This window comes from Macadamia integrifolia, chromosome 14 (assembly GCF_013358625.1).
Source record: "Macadamia integrifolia cultivar HAES 741 chromosome 14, SCU_Mint_v3, whole genome shotgun sequence".
Lineage (NCBI taxonomy): Eukaryota > Viridiplantae > Streptophyta > Magnoliopsida > Proteales > Proteaceae > Macadamia > Macadamia integrifolia.
This window is the reverse complement of record NC_056570.1, coordinates 4,302,246-4,321,888: the sequence shown is the minus strand read 5'-3', so window position 1 is coordinate 4,321,888 and position 19,643 is coordinate 4,302,246. Positions and strand designations below refer to the sequence as shown.

At 37.8% G+C, this 19,643-nt stretch overlaps 3 protein-coding genes across 4 annotated transcripts; 2 read left to right on the top strand and 1 right to left on the bottom strand.

The window, feature by feature from the left end:
• The first annotated feature begins 3,544 nt into the window (after positions 1 to 3,544).
• LOC122060503 (BTB/POZ domain-containing protein POB1-like) lies at positions 3,545 to 9,894 on the top strand. The gene is made up of 6 exons (XM_042623604.1): positions 3,545 to 4,213; positions 5,896 to 6,021; positions 7,171 to 7,292; positions 7,383 to 7,446; positions 7,770 to 8,049; positions 8,792 to 9,894. The coding sequence occupies exons 1-6, from the start codon at positions 3,961 to 3,963 to the stop codon at positions 9,603 to 9,605; spliced, it is 1,659 nt and encodes a 552-aa protein (XP_042479538.1). The 5' UTR covers positions 3,545 to 3,960; the 3' UTR covers positions 9,606 to 9,894.
• Positions 9,895 to 11,856: 1,962 nt separating this feature from the next.
• LOC122060505 (protein CURVATURE THYLAKOID 1A, chloroplastic) lies at positions 11,857 to 14,967 on the bottom strand. Its single transcript, XM_042623607.1, has 5 exons — positions 14,669 to 14,967; positions 13,117 to 13,211; positions 12,772 to 12,879; positions 12,534 to 12,605; positions 11,857 to 12,141 (listed from the first exon to the last, which is right to left on the bottom strand). Exons 1-5 carry the CDS (start codon positions 14,826 to 14,828, stop codon positions 12,076 to 12,078), a joined length of 501 nt encoding a protein of 166 aa, XP_042479541.1. The 5' UTR covers positions 14,829 to 14,967; the 3' UTR covers positions 11,857 to 12,075.
• Positions 14,968 to 16,359: 1,392 nt separating this feature from the next.
• Positions 16,360 to 18,629, top strand: LOC122060504. 2 transcript variants are annotated; one of them, XM_042623605.1, is made up of 2 exons: positions 16,360 to 16,929; positions 17,021 to 18,629. In XM_042623605.1, the coding sequence occupies exon 2, from the start codon at positions 17,448 to 17,450 to the stop codon at positions 18,339 to 18,341; it is 894 nt and encodes a 297-aa protein (XP_042479539.1). In that variant the 5' UTR covers positions 16,360 to 16,929; positions 17,021 to 17,447; the 3' UTR covers positions 18,342 to 18,629. The 2 variants fall into 2 exon arrangements, with proteins under 2 accessions (XP_042479539.1, XP_042479540.1); XM_042623606.1 differs by lacking the exon at positions 16,360 to 16,929 and having other exon boundaries at positions 17,515 to 17,643; positions 17,717 to 18,629.
• Positions 18,630 to 19,643: the final 1,014 nt, after the last annotated feature.

Sequence of the window (19,643 nt, the reverse complement as noted above, 5' to 3'; positions counted from 1 at the left end):
TGTCGTTGATGTTCACACCGCTCTCTGCAAATCGATAGAAGAAAGGGGAAAATAATAATAATCCTGTTGCCGTTCTCTACAAATCGATTAAAAAAAACTAAACCACTCATGTTGCCGATGTTCACGCTGCTCTCTGCAAATCAATAGAAGAAAGGGAATGGTCCAAAAGACGGAGTAAGTCCAGTCTGAATTGAGACATACACTCCTGAGGGTATCGTGAAGGGCCATCATCCCAACAACTTCTTTGCTCCTATCTGATGCTCCCGAGCCCACCATCTCTCTTCATTTCCTTTTTAATCTCTTTCACTAAATCACCCTTCTCTCTGCTAATACTAAAACTTTGATCAGACGAAGCAATAACACCCAAAAGAAAATTGACAATATTTTAGGAAGATAGCGAACATGGGGTTTAAAAGATTGAAATACAGAGAGAGAAAAGTGTAAGATCGAACTGGAGTTCGCTTTCTCCGGAGTTTGCCTATTCTCTTTGTCTGGAGATCTCATCGGAGTTCGTTTTCTTCGGCTAGATATGGTAAAAAGAATGACCTTTCCGACTGAGAGAGAGAGAGAGAAGAGAGAGAAAGAGGGGGAGGAAAGGTGTAATAACAGTGGATTGAAAGTTTGTGTATCCTCTCTCCATCCAACTGTTTAATTCAAGTTGATCGAATCCTACGACTAATATCCCGCTAGCATTCCTAATTCATGGTACTATGTTAGCATACCTATCCCTCTCTCTTTAAATAATATAAATTTAAATAATAATTGAAAAATGAATTAAAAATATTTTTTGTTATAATCTATAGCAATCTTGAATAGTCTAGTTGAAAATTTGAGTTACTACAATAGAAAGTTTTTATTATGTATATCTGTCTTCCTCACATGAAATGACTTTGCTGCTCCTCAACTATACTATCATTTTTTTGCACCTCATTGGTGTGCTCTTTTATACTGCTTTTTCAAAAAATACTCTCTCAAAACTTAATTATATGACTCTTAAAACAAATGTCATCGTCTATTATTCTATATGTACAAGTAAATTGCGCAATGATTTATGGAGCAATTCATGAATTGTCAATCATTTCATAACAATTCTAGAAGCGAAAGAATCAATATGCTAATATGACTTCTAAATTCTAAGAATCTGGTCTTAACATTATTATTTCCCTTATAATACATTTTCTTTGGTAAACCTTGCTCTAGCCATTGTTCATTGGTTTTTCTAACCTTAATATAATACCATGTAAATTATTTTGGTTATTCACAATTGACTAGTTTCCCTACACTGTGGGTGTGAAAACAACAACAAATGTTCTTCCATGAGCAATGACTAAAGCCCAATCTATTTCCTGTACCAAAATCATCTATGGGGAGGCGATGAGTGACAGTGAGGATCCAAAGGCTGAGGTGCATTTCAGGACCCTTTCAACCATTGGATACTCATATGCCACTCGCCACTCACCACTCACCACAGAGGATTTTGATCACAACCTACTTCTGATGTACCCCTATCAAAACTCTAATCACAAAATGGTTGAAATACCAAATTTGAGCAGCTAGTTCGTGTTATTTAGTTAAAAGGTAAAATTTGTGGCATGGTTTTGGTAAGTTTAGAGCCAACTGAAAAAGTTTCAACTCAAATATCCATAGAAAATAGCATGTAATAAAAATAAATAAATAAATAAAGGGCGAAAGAACTATTTCCTGTAGGTGCAGGAAGTACTAACACATGGGATCAATGAGAGGGTATACGCCAACATCTTCAATGCCTTAGCTTGAGTTAGGTCAACTCATATCGGCTTTTGCTGAATTTGTGGGTTTTACATATGCCTACGTTGTTGAAGCATTGGCTATTCATCAAGCGTTATCTATTGCAGCTGATAGGGGATATTGGAATATTATCAAAGAAAGTGACAACCTTATGGTCCTCAATCTTCTTAAAGGAGTCGTCAATGATCCTCCTTGGCGCATTTCTCATATCATCTCAGATTGCTTGAATCTTACTTCTAGATTCAATTTGATCTCTTTCCACCATGTTCATCGGGAAGGAAATTTTGTCGCTGACGCTCTTGAGAACTTTGGTTGTAATAATCGGTGTTTTGTTATTTGGGACCTCTCTCCCCCTCCCTTTATCTCTTCCCTCTTATTTTTTGATTGTTCTTCGGCTACTAGACCCCGTTCTATAACTCTCTACATTGTAATAATTAAGGCTTTGTTCTTATTAAAAAAAAAAGCCTTGGCTTGCGGGCAACGTCCTCTTTTCATGCGCCTTGTCTCTAGGCATTTCTTACACCAACAAGACATGTTTATTTTTCCCTACAAAGAAAGACACTTTTGAAATGAGTTTACAATATTGTCCAAGAGATTAGAAAGGGACAAAGTTTGTAGGTATACGTCGATATTGTATTAATCATGTTTTGATATTGGGCACAACCAAGACCATGGATTTAGGTATCAGGATCGGATCAATCATGGCTGATATTGATACCAACTCGACACTAGATCGATGGTACAAAAATCAAGAAGAGAAAAATAGTTTAAGAAAAAGTATGAAATCTTGGGAGGTAAAAGTGATCCTGTTCAATATGACTGATCCGTACCAATATCAATATTAGTATCAATGCTAAACGACATCGTCATCAATACTTAAATCCCCGTACAGCCATACCCCGCAATGTATATAGTCCTTCAAGTCTTTCAAAACCTTGTTTTTCCTCTTGGACATGGTTTAAGTTCGTGGTATTCATATTGATCCGGATAAATTCGTATCAATTGAGATCCAACAATTTTGCCCTTGTTTTTCTTTAAAATAACTTTTTTTGTGATGTTTTTGACCTTACTCGTACTATACATTGATACAAGATTGACCAGGAGGAGTTGGTATACAAATTGTAGAGGAAAAATTCAAAATCCATTGAAATTTGACAGATAAACAGAGGACCTTTGGTCCAACACTCCAACTATACAAAAAATTTAATCCCATTGCTGATCTCAAACCAAATTTTCAAACCATGCTCTTGGTAAAATTTAAAATTAATTGAAATTTGATAGGTAAGCAAGAACCTTCAGTCCAATGCTCCAGCTGTGCAAAATTTTTTACCCCAATGCTCTTGGAAAAATTCAAAATAGATTAAAATTTTCCAGATAAGCAGAAGACCTTTGGTCCAATATTCCAACTATACAAAAAATTTAACGACCTTCAGTCCAACACTATAACTGTCAAAAATTCTAACGACCTCACCAATCCAATACTAATTCTTCCATACTCTCAGAAAAATTCTACTGTCAACCAAATTTTAACAGGTAAACAGATAAATTTAAAATGGATTGAAATTTGACAGATAAGCAAAAAACCTTTCATCCAATACTCTTAAAAAAAAATTGAATGAAATTTGACAGGTAAGCAGAGAGCCTTCGAACCAATTATATAAAAAATTTGACCAATTTACACTGCCAGGTGGTAATAATGGTTGAGTGAATCATTTTTGTAATAAAAAGAGAGGTGGGTGGGGGCTAACCAAGCCTACCATTTGATTGAAAATGGAAGGATGAATTTTTCATCCTTTTATTATTAAGATGGGAATGGATAGGACGGATTAGCAGGTAGGAGAGGACAGAGAGCGAGAGAGAGAGATAGGGGTGTGTGGAAGGTTTAGGTCGGCTGCGCCTGTTTTCTCTTGCTGTCGCAGTTTGGCTTTTCAGACTTTGGGAGTTGGATGGAAACACAGATCTCTCACCTCACCTTTCTTCTTTATTTATACTGTAACCGATCCTCTTCCTTCCTCCACCTTCCAGATTCCAGAGGCGTTTCTTTATCATCTCTGTACACTAGGTTAGGCTTTTAAAGTTTTAGGGTTAGGGTTAGAGAAAAAAAGGGGTTTCTTTCTTGTTGTTGGTCATTTATGTTCTTTATCAGCTTCTGATTGCTGATGTTTGGACAAAATTTTAAGAGTTGAGAAGAGTATGAAAGATTCGAACACGGATCTATTCGATCCCCGAACTATCATGGATTCTGATTTCTCTCCTGATGCACATGCTAGCTCCGATGGCGATTTTGGTTTTGCGTTTAATGATAGCAATTTTTCTGATCGAATTCTTCGAATTGAGATCATGGCAGGGCTGCCAGAGAACAAATCTGACGGTGAAGGTTGTAATTCCATCGCTGATTGGGCTCGGAATCGGAAGCGAAGAAGAGAGGAGATCAAGAAGGAAAATGGTTAGTGTTTTTTTTTTTTGGCTAATTTGTGGGTTTGAGATAATACATGTCTGGGGCTTGGGTTCTTTTAATTGCTTTCACTTCCTAGGAGTCTCCCCCCTCTATTTTTCGTTGGAATTGGAGAAAGACTGTCTCAGAACGTCAACCATTTAACGCATATCATTTCCCTGGGCTGATGAAAGAGTGATTATCCCGGAACCCTAATTGCTAATTGGAAATACATCTTTTCTCCATTTCCCCCCCAATTTTACAATTCTTTCGTTGTTAAGTTGAATGACGGAAAAATCGGCTGCACGCTGAGAAAATCCGGTTGAAATTGATATTATGAAGCTAAAAGATCAGTTGGACCTCTAGGATCAGGTCACCAATTGGAAGTGAGATGAGAAACTGTTCGAACTTCGAATTGCTCAGTAGGAGAAGTATTTCTAACAAGAACCTAGAAATTACGTTGGCTTCATATATATAAACAGAATTTTCTTCATACATATAAATTTAATGCTGCATGTGCTTCACCATTAGAAGAAGCAATCTCTGATATCTTGAATGGGCATGATATTGTCGAGGATGAATTTATTTACTTTATTGAGTGAAGTTTCTATGTTGCCATATCATCTCAATTATTACTTGACATTCTCGAGGCAAAGGGGAGAGATAAAAATAAGAAAATGGATAATTAGCTCTTATTGTGGTCCTCAAAGATAATTTTTTTCTCTTCCCTGGTCTTTCTTTTTCTTTCTGGCTTGGGGGATGCTAAAACAAAGAAAACGAGGCAAGCCTCTTTAGGTAGCTTCATCCATGCATTTAAATAGAAAGAAAAAAAATCCTGCGTAAGACAATAAAGGCAAAAAACAGGCCTGTCCATCCCGGGGAAACAATAACCTTCTATTATTGTAGTGCTACTTTTCTTTGTTGTCATTATTATCCCTTAGCTACACAAGAGAATTTCCTTGATGGAATTCCTAACCTCTTATTTATCGAGAAAATGAGAATTTTAAGAGGGATTTCATCTTCAGCTTGGAGCTCAGAATCATTGGAGTGTTTAATGATGCATCTGTAGTTTTATGTGACTGTTCCATTTTGGTTTGGTGAGAGACAAATAAAGCTTGGGTGCCTGCTACCACGTTCATGTAGTTCATGTAATACCGTGAATTTTTTGGTGCAAAGGTATGTAGGGGTCCTGACCCAAAACATGTGTTTTCTCTTAAACCGTTGTGGTTTATGGACTATTGTCTACTGGAACTAGTATTTTGGTACAAAGAGCCCGCGTTGAGAATGAATTGGTGGAAGGTGCTTTAGGGATCATGTTCTCTAGTCTACCGGAAGTTGAAAGAAATATAGATAACAGGCTATCCGTCCCTCTGCTATGTTGTACAATCTAAATTATTAAAGGGCGTTATCATTACTATCAGGCTATCCGTCCCTCAGAATGTAACGAGAAGTTCACGTTTCATCTTTAGAAGTATAGTCCCCATTTGAAAAAGAACTCCCAGAATTTAGACTGATGCATCTCATTTATGATGTTTCTTGGTTGCTGCTTTAATTCTTGGAATGCTATAGCTGTTCACTTCTATGCTTACTCGTACTTGCTGTATCATGCATAAATACATAGTGTATGAAATTTGTGATGCGCTAATGGTAATTGATTTTAGTGATCATGGTACCTTGTTGCTGTTTATCTTCAGCTGTGGATTATGCCGTGTTCCGGGAGGAGCAGATTTTGAACGTTGGTCTGCCTGATACGGAGGATGGTGTGGCCTATGAAAATCAAGACGAGGAAGCTGTGGCAATGATTGAAGAATCACCTCCAGGTATTGGACCGCCCTTGAGTAGAGTTCTTACATTTGATCTCACTTGAATTTTTTTCCCACAGTAACAGGTTGTTAGTGAAAAGTCAAGGCACTTTGTTATATTTATAACTGACTTTGTAATAACACATTTTAAGCCCCTTGTTAACTTGAATTGTTATTCCTGTGCTGAAACAACTTCTTTGTGTGTAAAGATGACTCATGGCAGATGGTACTGCCATTCGAAAGTGATCAGAATCAGTTTTGAAAATGATATGAATTTAAGAAGAAAAAATCCTGAGAAAATCGAAGGTGTAGATTAAAATACGCATTATATTTAGATAATTTAGTGAAGAAATATAAATTGATAATAAAAGCACCATCAAGTTGCCAGCTGGTGATGGCTCTCTTCTCTAGCAGTGTTAGTAAGATATGTCAAAATTAAAAGATCTACGAGAGTTGACTCCCATTGGCCTTAGTAGGTGATGTCACCAAGAGTCAAGAGATGAATAGATAGATGATTTTACTTGGTTCTCCCAAAGAAATAGTAACACCAGAGAAGGAACATTTTCCTAGGTGCAAACATTTGTTTTATTTTTTATGCTCATTTTTATTTTCTTTTAGGATGCTTGCTCATTAGATTTAAGTATGGCCATCAATAATGGTAAATTGCATTACATGCTGAAACACAGGATAATTGAAAGCAAAGCCTTAAGATCTTTGTTAAAGAAACATTTCTTTCAAGTTTAACAAAATTTTCTTAGCAATACACCCTTGATTTGTTTTCTATTATCATCTATTTTTATCGCCTTGCCTTAAATCTCTCTCTCTCTCTCTCTCTAATGATTATCTGTTAATACATAACGAATTAGCAGGATAATTTGACTCTCTTTAAACTATTGAATGTTGATGACCATGTTATTCAAGGGTAAACATCGTTGCCTGACCACATCTCTGGGAATTTTTAGTTGTATCATTTAATCTCTGGGTACTTTTAGTTGTGGCATATAAATATAGGAATTGATCAGATGGCACTTGCGATGAAATGTTCACACTGCATTTTTTTTTTTTTTTCTGAAATTGATGTTGGTATATAGTGATTCCTTTTATTCTATCCTACATCACCCTCCAGTTGTGTTGTACAAATATTGAGACAGCTTATTACTTTCATAGGTGATGAGGATTCATACAGCAATGATTTGTCTTGGAGCATGGACTGTACAACAGTTCTGAGAGTCCGGACCATACACATTAGTTCTCCGATTTTAGCAGCAAAAAGTCCCTTTTTCTACAAGGTGAATATCTAATTTTTAAATCTTATTCCTTTTTAAATTATTGTTTGATCTGTTGTTCTAATATATATATATATATATATATTTTTGTAGCTATTCTCAAATGGGATGAGAGAATCAGAACAGAGACATGTGACGCTGCGCATCAATGCTTCTGGTAGCTACAGAAACACTTTGCTTGGCAAATTTTTTTAGTTATGTTTTTCTTAATTCTTATGGAAATCCGGGCAACATAACTTCATGCTTTTATGGCGTTAATTAACATTAGTTGTCTGTTAGAAATCATGGGTTCATTTCCTAAGAAATCTGGGATACTTGTTTCCTGTGGCTGGTTTATGTTGCATTTAAAATCCTATGAAGTTTCGGGTTGGACTAGTTCTTGTAATCGCATTGCCACCATAATGCCATATTGGAGTATACGTGGCATGTGCTATTGAACGTGGAATGCTTACTACAATTTCATCTTTTCCACTTGGACAGAGGAAGCTGCCCTTATGGAACTCCTTAATTTTATGTACAGCAATACTCTATCAACAACGACAGCTCCTGCTTTGCTGGATGTGCTGATGGCTGCTGATAAATTCGAGGTGGCTTCATGCATGAGACACTGTAGCCGTTTACTGCGGAACCTCCCCATGACACCTGATTCAGCATTACTCTATTTGGAGCTCCCTTCCAGTGTTTTAATGGCTGAAGCGGTTCAACCTTTGACTGATGCAGCAAAGCAATACCTTGCTGCACGTTACAAGGACATAACCAAGTGAGTTCCCATGTTCCATGATACTCTGTTCCTGTGTCAAATTCATTTCAGTTCTATCATTTTCTTTATTGAATGTAAAATTAGATCAAGGCTTTTCTCCCTTCTCCTTCCTTCCCTGTTTTTAATCCATGCTTGACTGTGATAAAAGCTATTAAACTTAAGGAACTTTTTTTTATTTTCCTGTCGTCTTCTGCACATCTAGAGAATTTAATTTCAAGAGGTTGGAAGTTTGAAATTGAATGCCAAGGAAGCTGCCTTATGTGGTTGATTCCCTTTCTGCATGTGCCATAAGTTGATGCCAAAGTTGTTTAGGTTACCTATAAAGTACTTTTCTTCCCCTTTAGAACAATCCAGTGGCACTTCTTGTGAATGGGACTGAAAATGCTCTCGTCTTCTGCATATGAGCATCTGCCGAGGTAATGGTATTGGCAGCATCCTGTTGTCACAGAGTGAATTAAGTGTTCCTTGGACTCTGGTTTTAGGCCTTTTAGTTAGCACAGATTTTAAACACTAATAAACTGACTCCTAGTCATTGCTTGCATTGACAGGGGGATCCAACCCTTCTAGTCTACACAGGACAGCACATATCATAGGGTTGGGCCAGTTGGCTGTTTTGGTTGCTCATTGCAGAAATGTGGATGCAAGATTGCACATAACATGAATTTGAAGCAAGTTTCTTCGCATGAGATTGACCTCTTTATCTGCCTTTTCTGAAATAATAATTATTTCTTGCTCTAACCAGGTTTCAAGAAGAAGTGTTGAACTTGCCGCTAGCAGGAATTGAGGCCATTCTGTCCAGCGACGATCTCCAGGTGGCATCAGAGGATGCAGTCTATGATTTTGTGCTGAAATGGGCCCGAGCCCAGTACCCCAAGCTGGAGGAGCGACGGGAGATCTTGGGCACACGCCTGGGCCGTCTCATCCGTTTCCCTTTCATGACATGCCGAAAGCTGAAGAAGATCCTCACCTGCAATGACTTTGATCATGAGCTAGCATCAAAAGTTGTTATTGAAGCCCTCTTTTTCAAGGCTGAGGCCCCTCACCGACAACGTTCCTTGGCTGCTGAGGAGTCTGCTGCTGCCACCCGTCACTTTGTGGAGAGAGCCTACAAGTACCGACCAGTCAAGGTAGTGGAATTTGAGCTGCCAAGGCAGCAGTGTGTGGTGTACTTGGACTTGAAAAGGGAGGAATGTGCAAACCTGTTTCCATCAGGGAGGGTTTATTCACAGGCGTTTCACCTGGGTGGACAGGGATTCTTCCTGTCAGCTCATTGTAATATGGACCAGGCTAGCTCGTTCCACTGCTTTGGACTATTTTTGGGGATGCAGGAGAAGGGATCTGTGAGCTTTGCGGTGGACTATGAATTTGCAGCAAGGGCAAAGTCTACAGAGGAGTATCAGAGCAAATACAAAGGTAACTATACTTTCACAGGAGGGAAGGCAGTTGGGTACCGAAACCTGTTTGCTTTACCATGGACAACCTTCATGGCTGAAGACAGCCTTTTCTTCATCAAAGGCATTCTCCATCTCCGAGCAGAGCTCACCATCAAGCACTAACTCAGAGTGGCACTACACCCATTTAAGATTATTGGATTGATTTCGTTTCTTTAGCCCTAGCAGAACACACAAAATAGCTGCAGTGGATCAGATGTTTAATGGGTTGGTGGGTGGGTCCAATGGATCCGTTTCTTTGACCTGAGCAAGATTGTGATTAACTGTAAAGGGAATTTATTTTGGGGGAGGGGTTGCATTGATGCTTGAGTTAGTAGTTGAGGGTGCTAATTTTTCCCTTTGTTCTGGACGTGGTTAAAGAAAGAAATCTGATTAATGTGCTGTAGGCTGTCTATCATCTTACTCCCAATTTAGCATCACCTCTGGCATCTCTTACACCATAAAATGGTGACTATTGATAAGGCTAAGGTGGCTTTGAATTCCTGAAAAGAAAAAAAAAACAGTGAATGTTAGATCTAACAGATCGGTCTCATTCTATGATCAGAGTAGAAGCTGTTTAGCACAATCCTGCTTTACTTCTTTTCTTCCCCGTTGTTCCTCTCAAGCAACACTCCCTTGCACACGCCAAAAGGTACTATGATTCAAGAAATCTGGCATTCATTTTTTACCACTTAAAAAGAAAATTTCTGAATTTGTTTCATTTTTGGATGTGGAGTTCCGTGGTACTATTTTTTGCACAGTTTTGTGTTGAAAGACAGGAAAAGCAATATTCTTTACTTCAATTTGACATTTGGGAATTTTATGATGAAAGAAATAGAGGCTCAGTAATAAATAAGATTGAACTCATTTTGAAAATGGGATCTTATCATAAATAAGATTGACAGATTCTAGTATTGAAGTGTGCTAGAATCATAAATTCAGATCCACATGAGAATTAATGAAAATTCTTACTTTTGCTACCATAAATTACAGGATCCACCCTCAAACAAACTATGACACTAGTCCTGTTTGTTCGCCGGATAAAAACGGAAAAGGAAAAAAGGGGTGAGAACTTGTACTTTTTCTCATAAACTATCACAAATATGAGTGTTTGATTAGGTGGGATGCAAAACTTATTAATCTCATTAAATGCATTTATTCTTGTTTGGTGATCACCTTATTTTTTCCACTTCCACTCACTTTCAAAATCCTACCAATGACTAGCAATATTCATAAAGGGTTATTTTTGTGTCTATCTCTCCCATTGAATCTTACCCTATCTCCACTTCCTGTATTTATTCCTTGCAAATTCCATGGCCAAACACATGGGGTGGGCTGTGAAGAGATTCCTCTGTCCTTTAGCAGCCTGCCTCATGTGTCTGGAAATAGAGCCATGTAAGTGGACAAGGTTCTTTCGCTTTTATTCTATCATTTCCTTCCCTTTCCTTGCCAACTTAACCCCCCCCCCTCACACTTTTCCCCAGAACTAGCCAACTATGCAGTTGCATTGCAAATTTTTTACATTACTGAAGCATTACTGCATACATTTGTCCCTCCCAGACACAGCAGTAACAGGAACCTCATGCACTAGGTTGCTCTTTTTTTAAGCCGTTACTGCAATCCTTATACAAACATCCTCACTGCAGTATGCAGGGAACAGCAGTTGAAGTTCAACTGCTGAACTGCAATTGCCCATGCGTTTTCATCATATAAAATTTTGCTGGCCTGGGTTAGTTGGGTGAAGTCAAGATGTGTCGGAGTCAGTGGCTGAGAATCCTCTGTGAACCCAATCCGCACCGAGTCCAGATCTGAAGTTCATGTTCATCAAGTGATCGAATTATGCTTGCACTTTGTGGAACCATGGTCATGCCACCAGCTGAGGTCTAATAGCCCACAAGATATAGCAAAAAAGAAGTGTTCAAAGTTGAATTCAATTCTTCCTAGACATTCTGAATGCAATTTTTGAGAACTCATTTGCCATGGCAAGTTTTGCAGATTAAGTTAGTCTCAGTACAATACTAGAATCAGAGTCGAAAACTCAAGTTGGAAACTATGATCTAGGATCATATATTGTTGCTTTTCCCTTTTTTCAATTTTGTTTGAGCAGATCATTACATCATAGTAGGAATTACCCCAGCTGCGCAATTATGCATATCAAACTATTGCTGATATTAAAAAGTTGCATCTGGTATCCTAACTTTAGAGAGATGTTCAAGTCCCTAGGTTTCAGAAGGGAGATGAACGCTTGCAAGGGACCAGCATGCGGTGTAACAGCTGACTCTACAGGCAAACAGCTCAATTTGTAGGTTAGCATTTCTGCATTCTGAAGCAAGCAAGCTACGACATTTCTTTTTCAGATGAAAAACAAGCTTTGAGATTATTTCCAAAAGAAAATAATTGTCTTAATACCATGGAACAAGTTGATTGATACAAGATGCGGAGGGGAGGTTGTTGTGGGGGGGGGAGGAGAGTAAGGAGAGAGTAGTGTGTACAGTACAGAATTCAGGTTCTTTTTATGTATATAACTCCTAGAAAAAACACAGAATAATCAATGGCCAAACAGAATGCAAAATAAACTTGTCATCCAGTTGCAGCTCTACTCGGTTCCAGCAATCTTCTTCTTCAATGCTTCAATATCTGAAGCTAGTTCTTTTCTGCTAGACTGGATATAATAAATAAACTTGTTAGTATAATACATAATGTAATATACAATTACAATGAGCAAACCATCATTTCAAGTTTTCTTGTTGATTCTGATGACATGAATTCCATAATCTATCGTGTTTGAAACTGGACTCTTCCAATGGAAATAGGAATTGCAAATGCTAGTGGTTATTTAAATATTGGTAGGATCCACAGTTTTTAAAATACATAACAATTTCGTCAATCATAAACCATAAATAACAAAATCAATCCACTAAATGTATCAAGTTGATGGAAGAAAATTTCTTACTGAAGCTGCCATCTCAATACCAACCTCTATCATATTGTACAATGGTTTAATCTTGGTAGATAAAATATGCTATTGAACAGTGTTTCCCAGATTGATTTTACCTTGAAAAGAAGGTACCGGTAGACAAACCATCCAGTGTATCCAAGCCCTACTAACTCCATGATCTTTGGAAGCTGGAAAGAGAAAGAAAACCCATTCCAGAATTTGTAAGGGCCAAAAACAGAAAGTGACACAGTTACTTGAAGTTTTGGAGAAGCAATTAATGGGTACAAAACCATCGTCCCTTGTATTAATTTGTTTCAGAATAAGAAATAAAAGCAAGAAAGTATTCATGCATACCAAAGGAACTGAGTTGATGGCGCCAACCACAATTGAAGATAACCAAACCGCAACTATCGCCCCACCTCCATAGAGAAGTACAGTGGACTTATTTTCGAGTGCATCCCACTATTTACAAAAATGAGACAGACTTGGATTTAAAGCTGACAAGTGGAATATAATCAATAGGGAAAATAAGAGGAAAGTACGCATGGACAAGGACACCCACTGCCAGGACATTCAGAGAACACATTGTCCAACTTTAGTCAGGATGTTGTTTGGCAATTGATCAAGCAGACAATCAGGTCTTACTGGTCCAATCTATAACTAAATGCTACAGAATCAAGAGGGTAGGGAGGCTTTCACCTTTCCTTTCAAGTCTTCGAACACTTCTCCAACCTCAATGGTGCTCTCTTCTGTGGAAGAGGCTCTGATCTGATGCAAAGAAAACCTCTGTGCCTCTGCTTTGAAGAACCACCAAAAACATATCATTTGTACAGTTACATTGAGCAGATTGTTATGTTATAGGACTAATATCTTATGAGACCATATTGAATCTCCAAGATATAAATAGCCAATGCAAGTAACAAAACTATTAGAAGAACCCATACTAATGCATATTCAGTTAAGTATAGAGAATTTTCTTTACTTTTTTATTTAATTTTTTGAAAAAAGGAGAATGTATTTTGTTAAGTAACAACTATCCTACAAGGATGAATCTCCTAAAAATAAAATAAACCAAATGAATACGGCCAATGGTTGACAAGGATATAATATTGAGAAACTAAAGATAAATAGTAGGAAGAAGTATCACACCTAAGCAAAATTTTAATTAGATCAAGGAGATGTTGGACCTAAAAATGCTAAATATCTTAAGCTGAATCAGAATTTTTTCCAATGAGTTTGCTTATATTTCTTTGAAGATTAAACATGTTGAAAAGGTTATCTGAACAGTTTTACAGAGTGTATGCACTTTGTCCCTCCTTTAAACTCAAGTTCAAAACAGAATTTAAGCTACTTGCAACCCTAACTCAAGGACTTGGGTTCGGAAACAGTTCTACCAGTGATTACAAAAAATAAAGCACATTACTTAAGGCCTTGGCACACCCAAGACACAATGAATTGAGCTTTAAGAAACCACACAAAGTCACCAATCATACTGGCCTAAGCTTTTATAAGTTACTTGGCAAACAGAGAGCTTGTACTTAAAAATTGTGAAACCAACCCATATTGGAGTGCTAACTTTAAAGGGGGGGGGGGAAGGGGGGAATGTGGATATGCACCTGGTATCAGCAGAGGTTAAGTCCTTATTTCTAGTAAGAAAGAATTAAATCAGAAGTTTCTTTGTCCAAATCAAAGAGAAGAATTCATACCACATCGATCTATAAGGAAGGGCAGCCTTGTTATTGCATTCCTCTTGAGAATGCAGAAGAAAGTGATCTTTTTTTTTAACAGGAAAATTGGGTTACATAATTATTTTCCCATGCCAGACGATTCGAATGCCCCAAGGAATCCATGAAGTTAATGGGCTTGGTTCCTTCTATACTCTGATTCCAAGCAGTATGGTCTCATTGCTTCCATATTTAAGTATCTCCCACATACCCAGGTCTGGATTAATGACACTGAAGCTTCCCCCAATCAATTTAATTAATTTACTGAGCTAAATTCATAAACAAAAAAGGAATAGGGTGCAGCAGTTGCAGGGTTTCACAAAGAATTGGAAACAACCTAAGTGCATATGTAACCCCAAAATAATGTATCAATCTCTATTTCAACTTCTTCAGTTCAAATTAGAGTACAAATTGCAAATTTAGCAAAATGTACCAAACCTTTCCCTCTGGTTTACTTGTGCAATATCCTAATCCTTACTTGATTAACTGTGTTAAATAAGAGATGGTTAAGAGGTTGTAGTGTTCACCTGGGAAGTGTTTGAAAGAGATGGAAGATGAGAGAGTGGTGGGGCGAGGTGGTAGAGAAGGCAGAGCGGAGCAGCGTGAACACTTCCTGGTCGAGGGAAGACGGGAACCCAACACCGCTACCGCCATCGTAGATGTGCCTGCGTACGCCATCGTTGCCATGGCTTCCCAACAAGAACAAGAACAATAACACAGTCCCTCTCTCTCTCTCTCTCTCTCTCTCAGAGATAGTCTCTGGTTAGAGCTCTCTATCTCTATCCACCAGAGCTCCCTTTCTACGACAAGTGGCACTAAAAGACTCTCTGATTGGTTGCTTCTCTATCTTAAGAAATCCACGCTTGCATCCCGAGCCCTTTGTTTAAAAGGGCATTCGTTTTTTCAAACCCCCTAAAAAAAACAGAGTTTTCAATTTGAGAGTGGGTTGGGCGACGGACACAAGCGGCGTGCAATGACAATCATACCCTTTCTCGGAGGAATGCCCTTGCTTGTGTCTGGGAACAGGGGCATGTCATGATCACGGTGCCCTTCTTAAGGCCTGGGAATAGGGGTATGCAATGACTATCGTGCCCCTCGTGGGGACCACACCCTTGTCTGGAGCAATGGACACTCTTGAATAATAAACACTTGACCAAAAAAAAAAAAAAAAAGGCTCGTGGCAGTCTATATCTACTATATCAACAACTTTGTCCAACCCATGTGTCTGAGCATAGCATCCTTTATTTTATTTTATCATTTGTCTATATCAACCCATATGATACCTATTACTAAAACTTTACCTTGGTAAGGGTGTTAAAGTAAAACCAAACCTATATATGAAATTGAATGGAGCCATTTATATTAGAACTGCAAACCATTTGATAAATTGTTCAATTTTGGTTTAATAAATGAGATTGATTATTATTTTTTTTTAAATCAAATCAAATAAATTATGGTTTATATACTAAATAAATATTGGGAGAAATTTTCCTAAAATGCAGTGTGTAAATGCAGAAGCATGAACATTTCTGTTTTTCATGGAATCCGGCAATCATTTGCCCTCTTTGTGTTTGGGTGTAGAGGCCACACTGTCTTTTAGGGGTTTTTTTTTTTTTTAATATAAACAACAATCTTTTTTTTTTTTTTTTTTTTTTACCATGACAACATCCCCATAATCCATATTGAAGAAATTGTTTATAATCACTGAAAAAAGATGAGATAGATTTGCACCAGACATTTTTTATGAAATAGTTTGGGAAATGTAGAACATTTACCAAAAAAAAGTTCAAGAACTATGGAACCGTTTAATAATATTTCAATTCATAGAATCGTTTAATAAAGTATTTAACTCCAAGGGATAGCTGAGTTGGCAAGGGATCTTTGCCTTAAGAAGCATGTGGTTCTTAAGGCAAAGATATTATTAACCATTAATATTATTCACTGTTTTGGGTAGAAGTTAAATATTTCTCATTCAATCCTAGTATGACCCGATCCATACGATTGTGGAATCATTGTGAGCTCATGGGACTAGTCAGGCTAAAGACTTGTATACCCGTTAATAATAACATCAATAAAAAAAAAAAAATTAACAAGCGATTTGATTTTAATTTCTACCTCTAACATTGTAGACCAAACTAAATCAAACCAAACCAAACCATACCATTTGACACCCTTCGTCCCCAGCCTCCATGGTTAGGGGAGAGAGCAGGGGACTCCCCTCAGCCTAGAAATAGATGGCATTCATTGCAGATATTGACTTAGCTTCTCTGAGCTTACCCAAAAGAAAAAAGGAAAAAAAAAATTGAGTAAAGGAATAGCTTTTTCATGATTCTGCTCTCCACTTCGCCCTTCAACCGCGCTTCGTTGTCATCGTTTGTCCAAACTTGACTAACCATTTCCTTCTCATTTTGAAGACTTTGCCTTTCCACAAACACTTCAACCGATCCAACACAACCAAAATCTAGTTTTAGGCTAACGAGAATTTAAAAAAAAAAAATGGAGAAATTAAATTTCTGAAAGCAAAGAGCCAAAGAGTATCTTCTTCCATTGCCAATCTGGAATCTCCTTTTCTATAACGGAAGAGGTTACGACTTCCAAGGGACTGATAACTATTCAACCGAAGTCTGTGCCTCAAAATGCGTTGGTAATTGGATTCTGAATTTGGAATTTATGAGCAAAACCCCATTTTCCTTTTCTTTTTTACAGATCATTATGAGCTAGCTACTCTGTTGGTAGGAGGAAGGGAACCCAATAATCCCTACTAATCCGCTTTCCATGGTTGCAGTAGGTGTGTGGCCACCTCTTCCGCTCCATTCTCCAGCTTTCCCTTTCCCATTCCTATCGTCTTTCTCTCACATGGTTTCTGACCATTGTTGCAGGATTCCCTTCTTCTCCCCTTGAATTGGTGATTCAATCTTCATCCCTTCTGCCTTGGATATTGGGTACCACCCTTTTCTTTTGTTTTCTATTGGGGTTTTTTTCCCCTTCCGGGGTGAAATCATTAGCCATTAGAATTTGATGGAGGAGCATCGTAATCGTATTATTCCTCTTGGAATACATCATTAGTTTGATTGCTCTTTATGGGTTGGATCCCATTTCTAGAGAGAGGAACATAAAGTAACAAATCTCATTATGGCAGTTCTTCCTTCCCGACCATCAACCCAGATGCAGCAAACCTGCATTCTTCATATAGTTTTGGAAGGGGATTGCTGATATTAATCATTATTGGGTTTCTCTTTCTGATAACTATTAATCCATTTATTGAGATGCTGACTGACAAGATCGGAGAAGTTGAGATTCTTTTCCATGGGTTACTATGGTAAAAGCTTGCATTTTATCTGCATCATCAGTTTCTCTCTCTTCTTTTCATCTTTTTCCCAAAGTTTACAGAACAACTCTGCTCGCATTTTAGATGATATTCTTCAACAATATGCCTCCAAAAGGCTTTCTCGATCTCACTCCAGCATTCCATACAAAGTTTCCCTTCCTGCAAATTTATCAGGTATGGAAGCCTCAGTTGTTCGGTTCAGGAGTGGTAGCCTTTGGAACAGAGGAGCTAACTTTAGTGGTTTCAGGTTGCCACCCAGAATCATGACTTCACCTTACATCAAGAGATTAGCTATAGTCTACCAAAATCTGGGCAACTGGTCTTCCCATTACTACAGTGTACCAGGCCATTCATTTGTCACTCCTGTGGTTGGTTTCAGGGTTTATGATGCCTCCAATTTTATCTTCAGTGTCATTACACCGATGGATCTTCGCGTAACTGGGGATCCCATTTCTATCCATTTCCCCCAGTTCATGTTGCCTTCAGGGTTGAATTGGACTGCAAAATGTGTTACATTCAATATAGATGGGTCTGTGTTGCTTGCTAACATGACCCTCCCCAATGTATGTTCCACACGCAACCAAGGCCATTTCTCCATTGTTGTTGAACAGCCCAAGAGGGAAGTGAGGAAGGAGTGGAAGCTGTGGAGGTGGTGGGTGGGAGCTATTATATGTTTATTGGTTGGATTGGTTTCAATGGGTTTGGTTTGTATTCTTCTTGTTAGGCACACAAGAGCAAAGAAAATCAGGAAAATGGAAAGAAAAGCTGATCAAGGTGAGTCTTTCAACACAATCTGGGTTGGAGCTAGTAAAATGCCTTCTGCAGCAGTAACTAGAACTCAACCAATCCTTGAGAATGGTTACGTCCCATGAATAGATTTCTGATTTCTTCTTCTGTTTTTTTCGTGTCTTTCTTCTGTTACTTATTTTGTGGTGAGAAGAGTAAGGCTGAGGATTTCTGTTTTCATGTACAAATGGGAAAGGTGTCTTTGTGTTCTATGTTTTAGAGTAGTGAAAAAAATTAGTACAGTTTCTTTGAATTTTGTTAGGGAAGTTACAACCAATTGTAATTTTGGGGCTGAATTCAGAATGAAATGGTTGGTGGTCAAGTTCTACATTATATTGATTGAAGCATTCTTCTTTGTTTTCTTTAGAGTTCAATTGTTTTTCATGACTTCAATACCTCTTTGAAGTGAGTTTGATGTCACTCTGTAAGAAGTGTTTTTCTATGTATACATACTTGGCAAGTTAATCCTTTATATTTTATTATTTGATTAATTATTTCTCCTACAATGTTTACTGTAGATCCTCCATTGCTGAGATCTTGATCTGAGTGTAACAATCCTCCTCTTGATGAGAGCTTGGAAATATTTTTAGCTAAATTAATTTGTACTTTGGTCATCCACTTATTCAACATAAGTTTCTTCTCCACCATATGAAGGACACTTTCATTTTCTCTTGGAAGCAACCAACACTTCCGGGTTTGCTCCTTTAAAAAAAATTGTTACAAATTGCAACAAATTGCTATAACAATCAAATGACTTGACATAAACATTTCTGTCCCTCTGAATCCCATCACTGAAATTCTACTTGAGGTCTGCAAATGAAGAAGGGAAAACTTATGCAGCTTCTCTGTTTGCAGTCCTTTCATCCCTTCAAGCGAGAGAGAGAGAGAGAGAGCAACAAGAAGAACAAATGTCTAAGTCACCCCAGAAAACATATTTCAAATCAGCCATTGACCATATTAGTAGTTTTGATTCCTTCCCTTTCTAAAAGCAAAAGTCTAAAACTTTTACAATGATGTATCCCACTTTTTAGAGCAGGTGGGTAGGATGTTGTGATCCATATGGACTCAAGCCACTTAAATGGATCATGGGAACATGTCTCTATCAACTTTGGGGATGATAAAACACAGGGTGCTTAAAGCAGAAACTATAATTTATTTTTCACTCAGGTTAGTGGAGTATATTACAAAAAATAATAATAAGGAAAGAAAAAAAAGGGATGTGTTATTACTTATTAGTGATTTGGTCACTAATTAGTGTCCTACTTTGTCACCAGTGGAACATAATGTGATGACTGCATTCTTTGTCCCCAGTCAGCATTGATTCTTTTTCCCTTTGTTATTTCTTTGTGCCTTCCAGTGACCTAATACACCACAATTCTTTTTTTTTT

Coding starts and splice junctions, on each gene's coding strand:
- LOC122060504 (XM_042623605.1), top strand. CDS start 17,448: ATGGGTTACTATGGTAAAAGCTTGCATTTTATCTGCATCATCAGTTTC.
- LOC122060505 (XM_042623607.1), bottom strand. CDS start 14,828: ATGGCAACGATGGCGTACGCAGGCACATCTACGATGGCGGTAGCGGTG. Junction 12,880..13,116: donor TCGAAGACTTGAAAGGAAAG/GTGAAAGCCTCC, acceptor TTTTGTAAATAG/TGGGATGCACTCGAAAATAA. Junction 12,606..12,771: donor CCATCAACTCAGTTCCTTTG/GTATGCATGAAT, acceptor TTCTCTTTCCAG/CTTCCAAAGATCATGGAGTT.
- LOC122060503 (XM_042623604.1), top strand. CDS start 3,961: ATGAAAGATTCGAACACGGATCTATTCGATCCCCGAACTATCATGGAT. Junction 6,022..7,170: donor GATTGAAGAATCACCTCCAG/GTATTGGACCGC, acceptor TTACTTTCATAG/GTGATGAGGATTCATACAGC. Junction 7,447..7,769: donor GCTGCGCATCAATGCTTCTG/GTAGCTACAGAA, acceptor CCACTTGGACAG/AGGAAGCTGCCCTTATGGAA.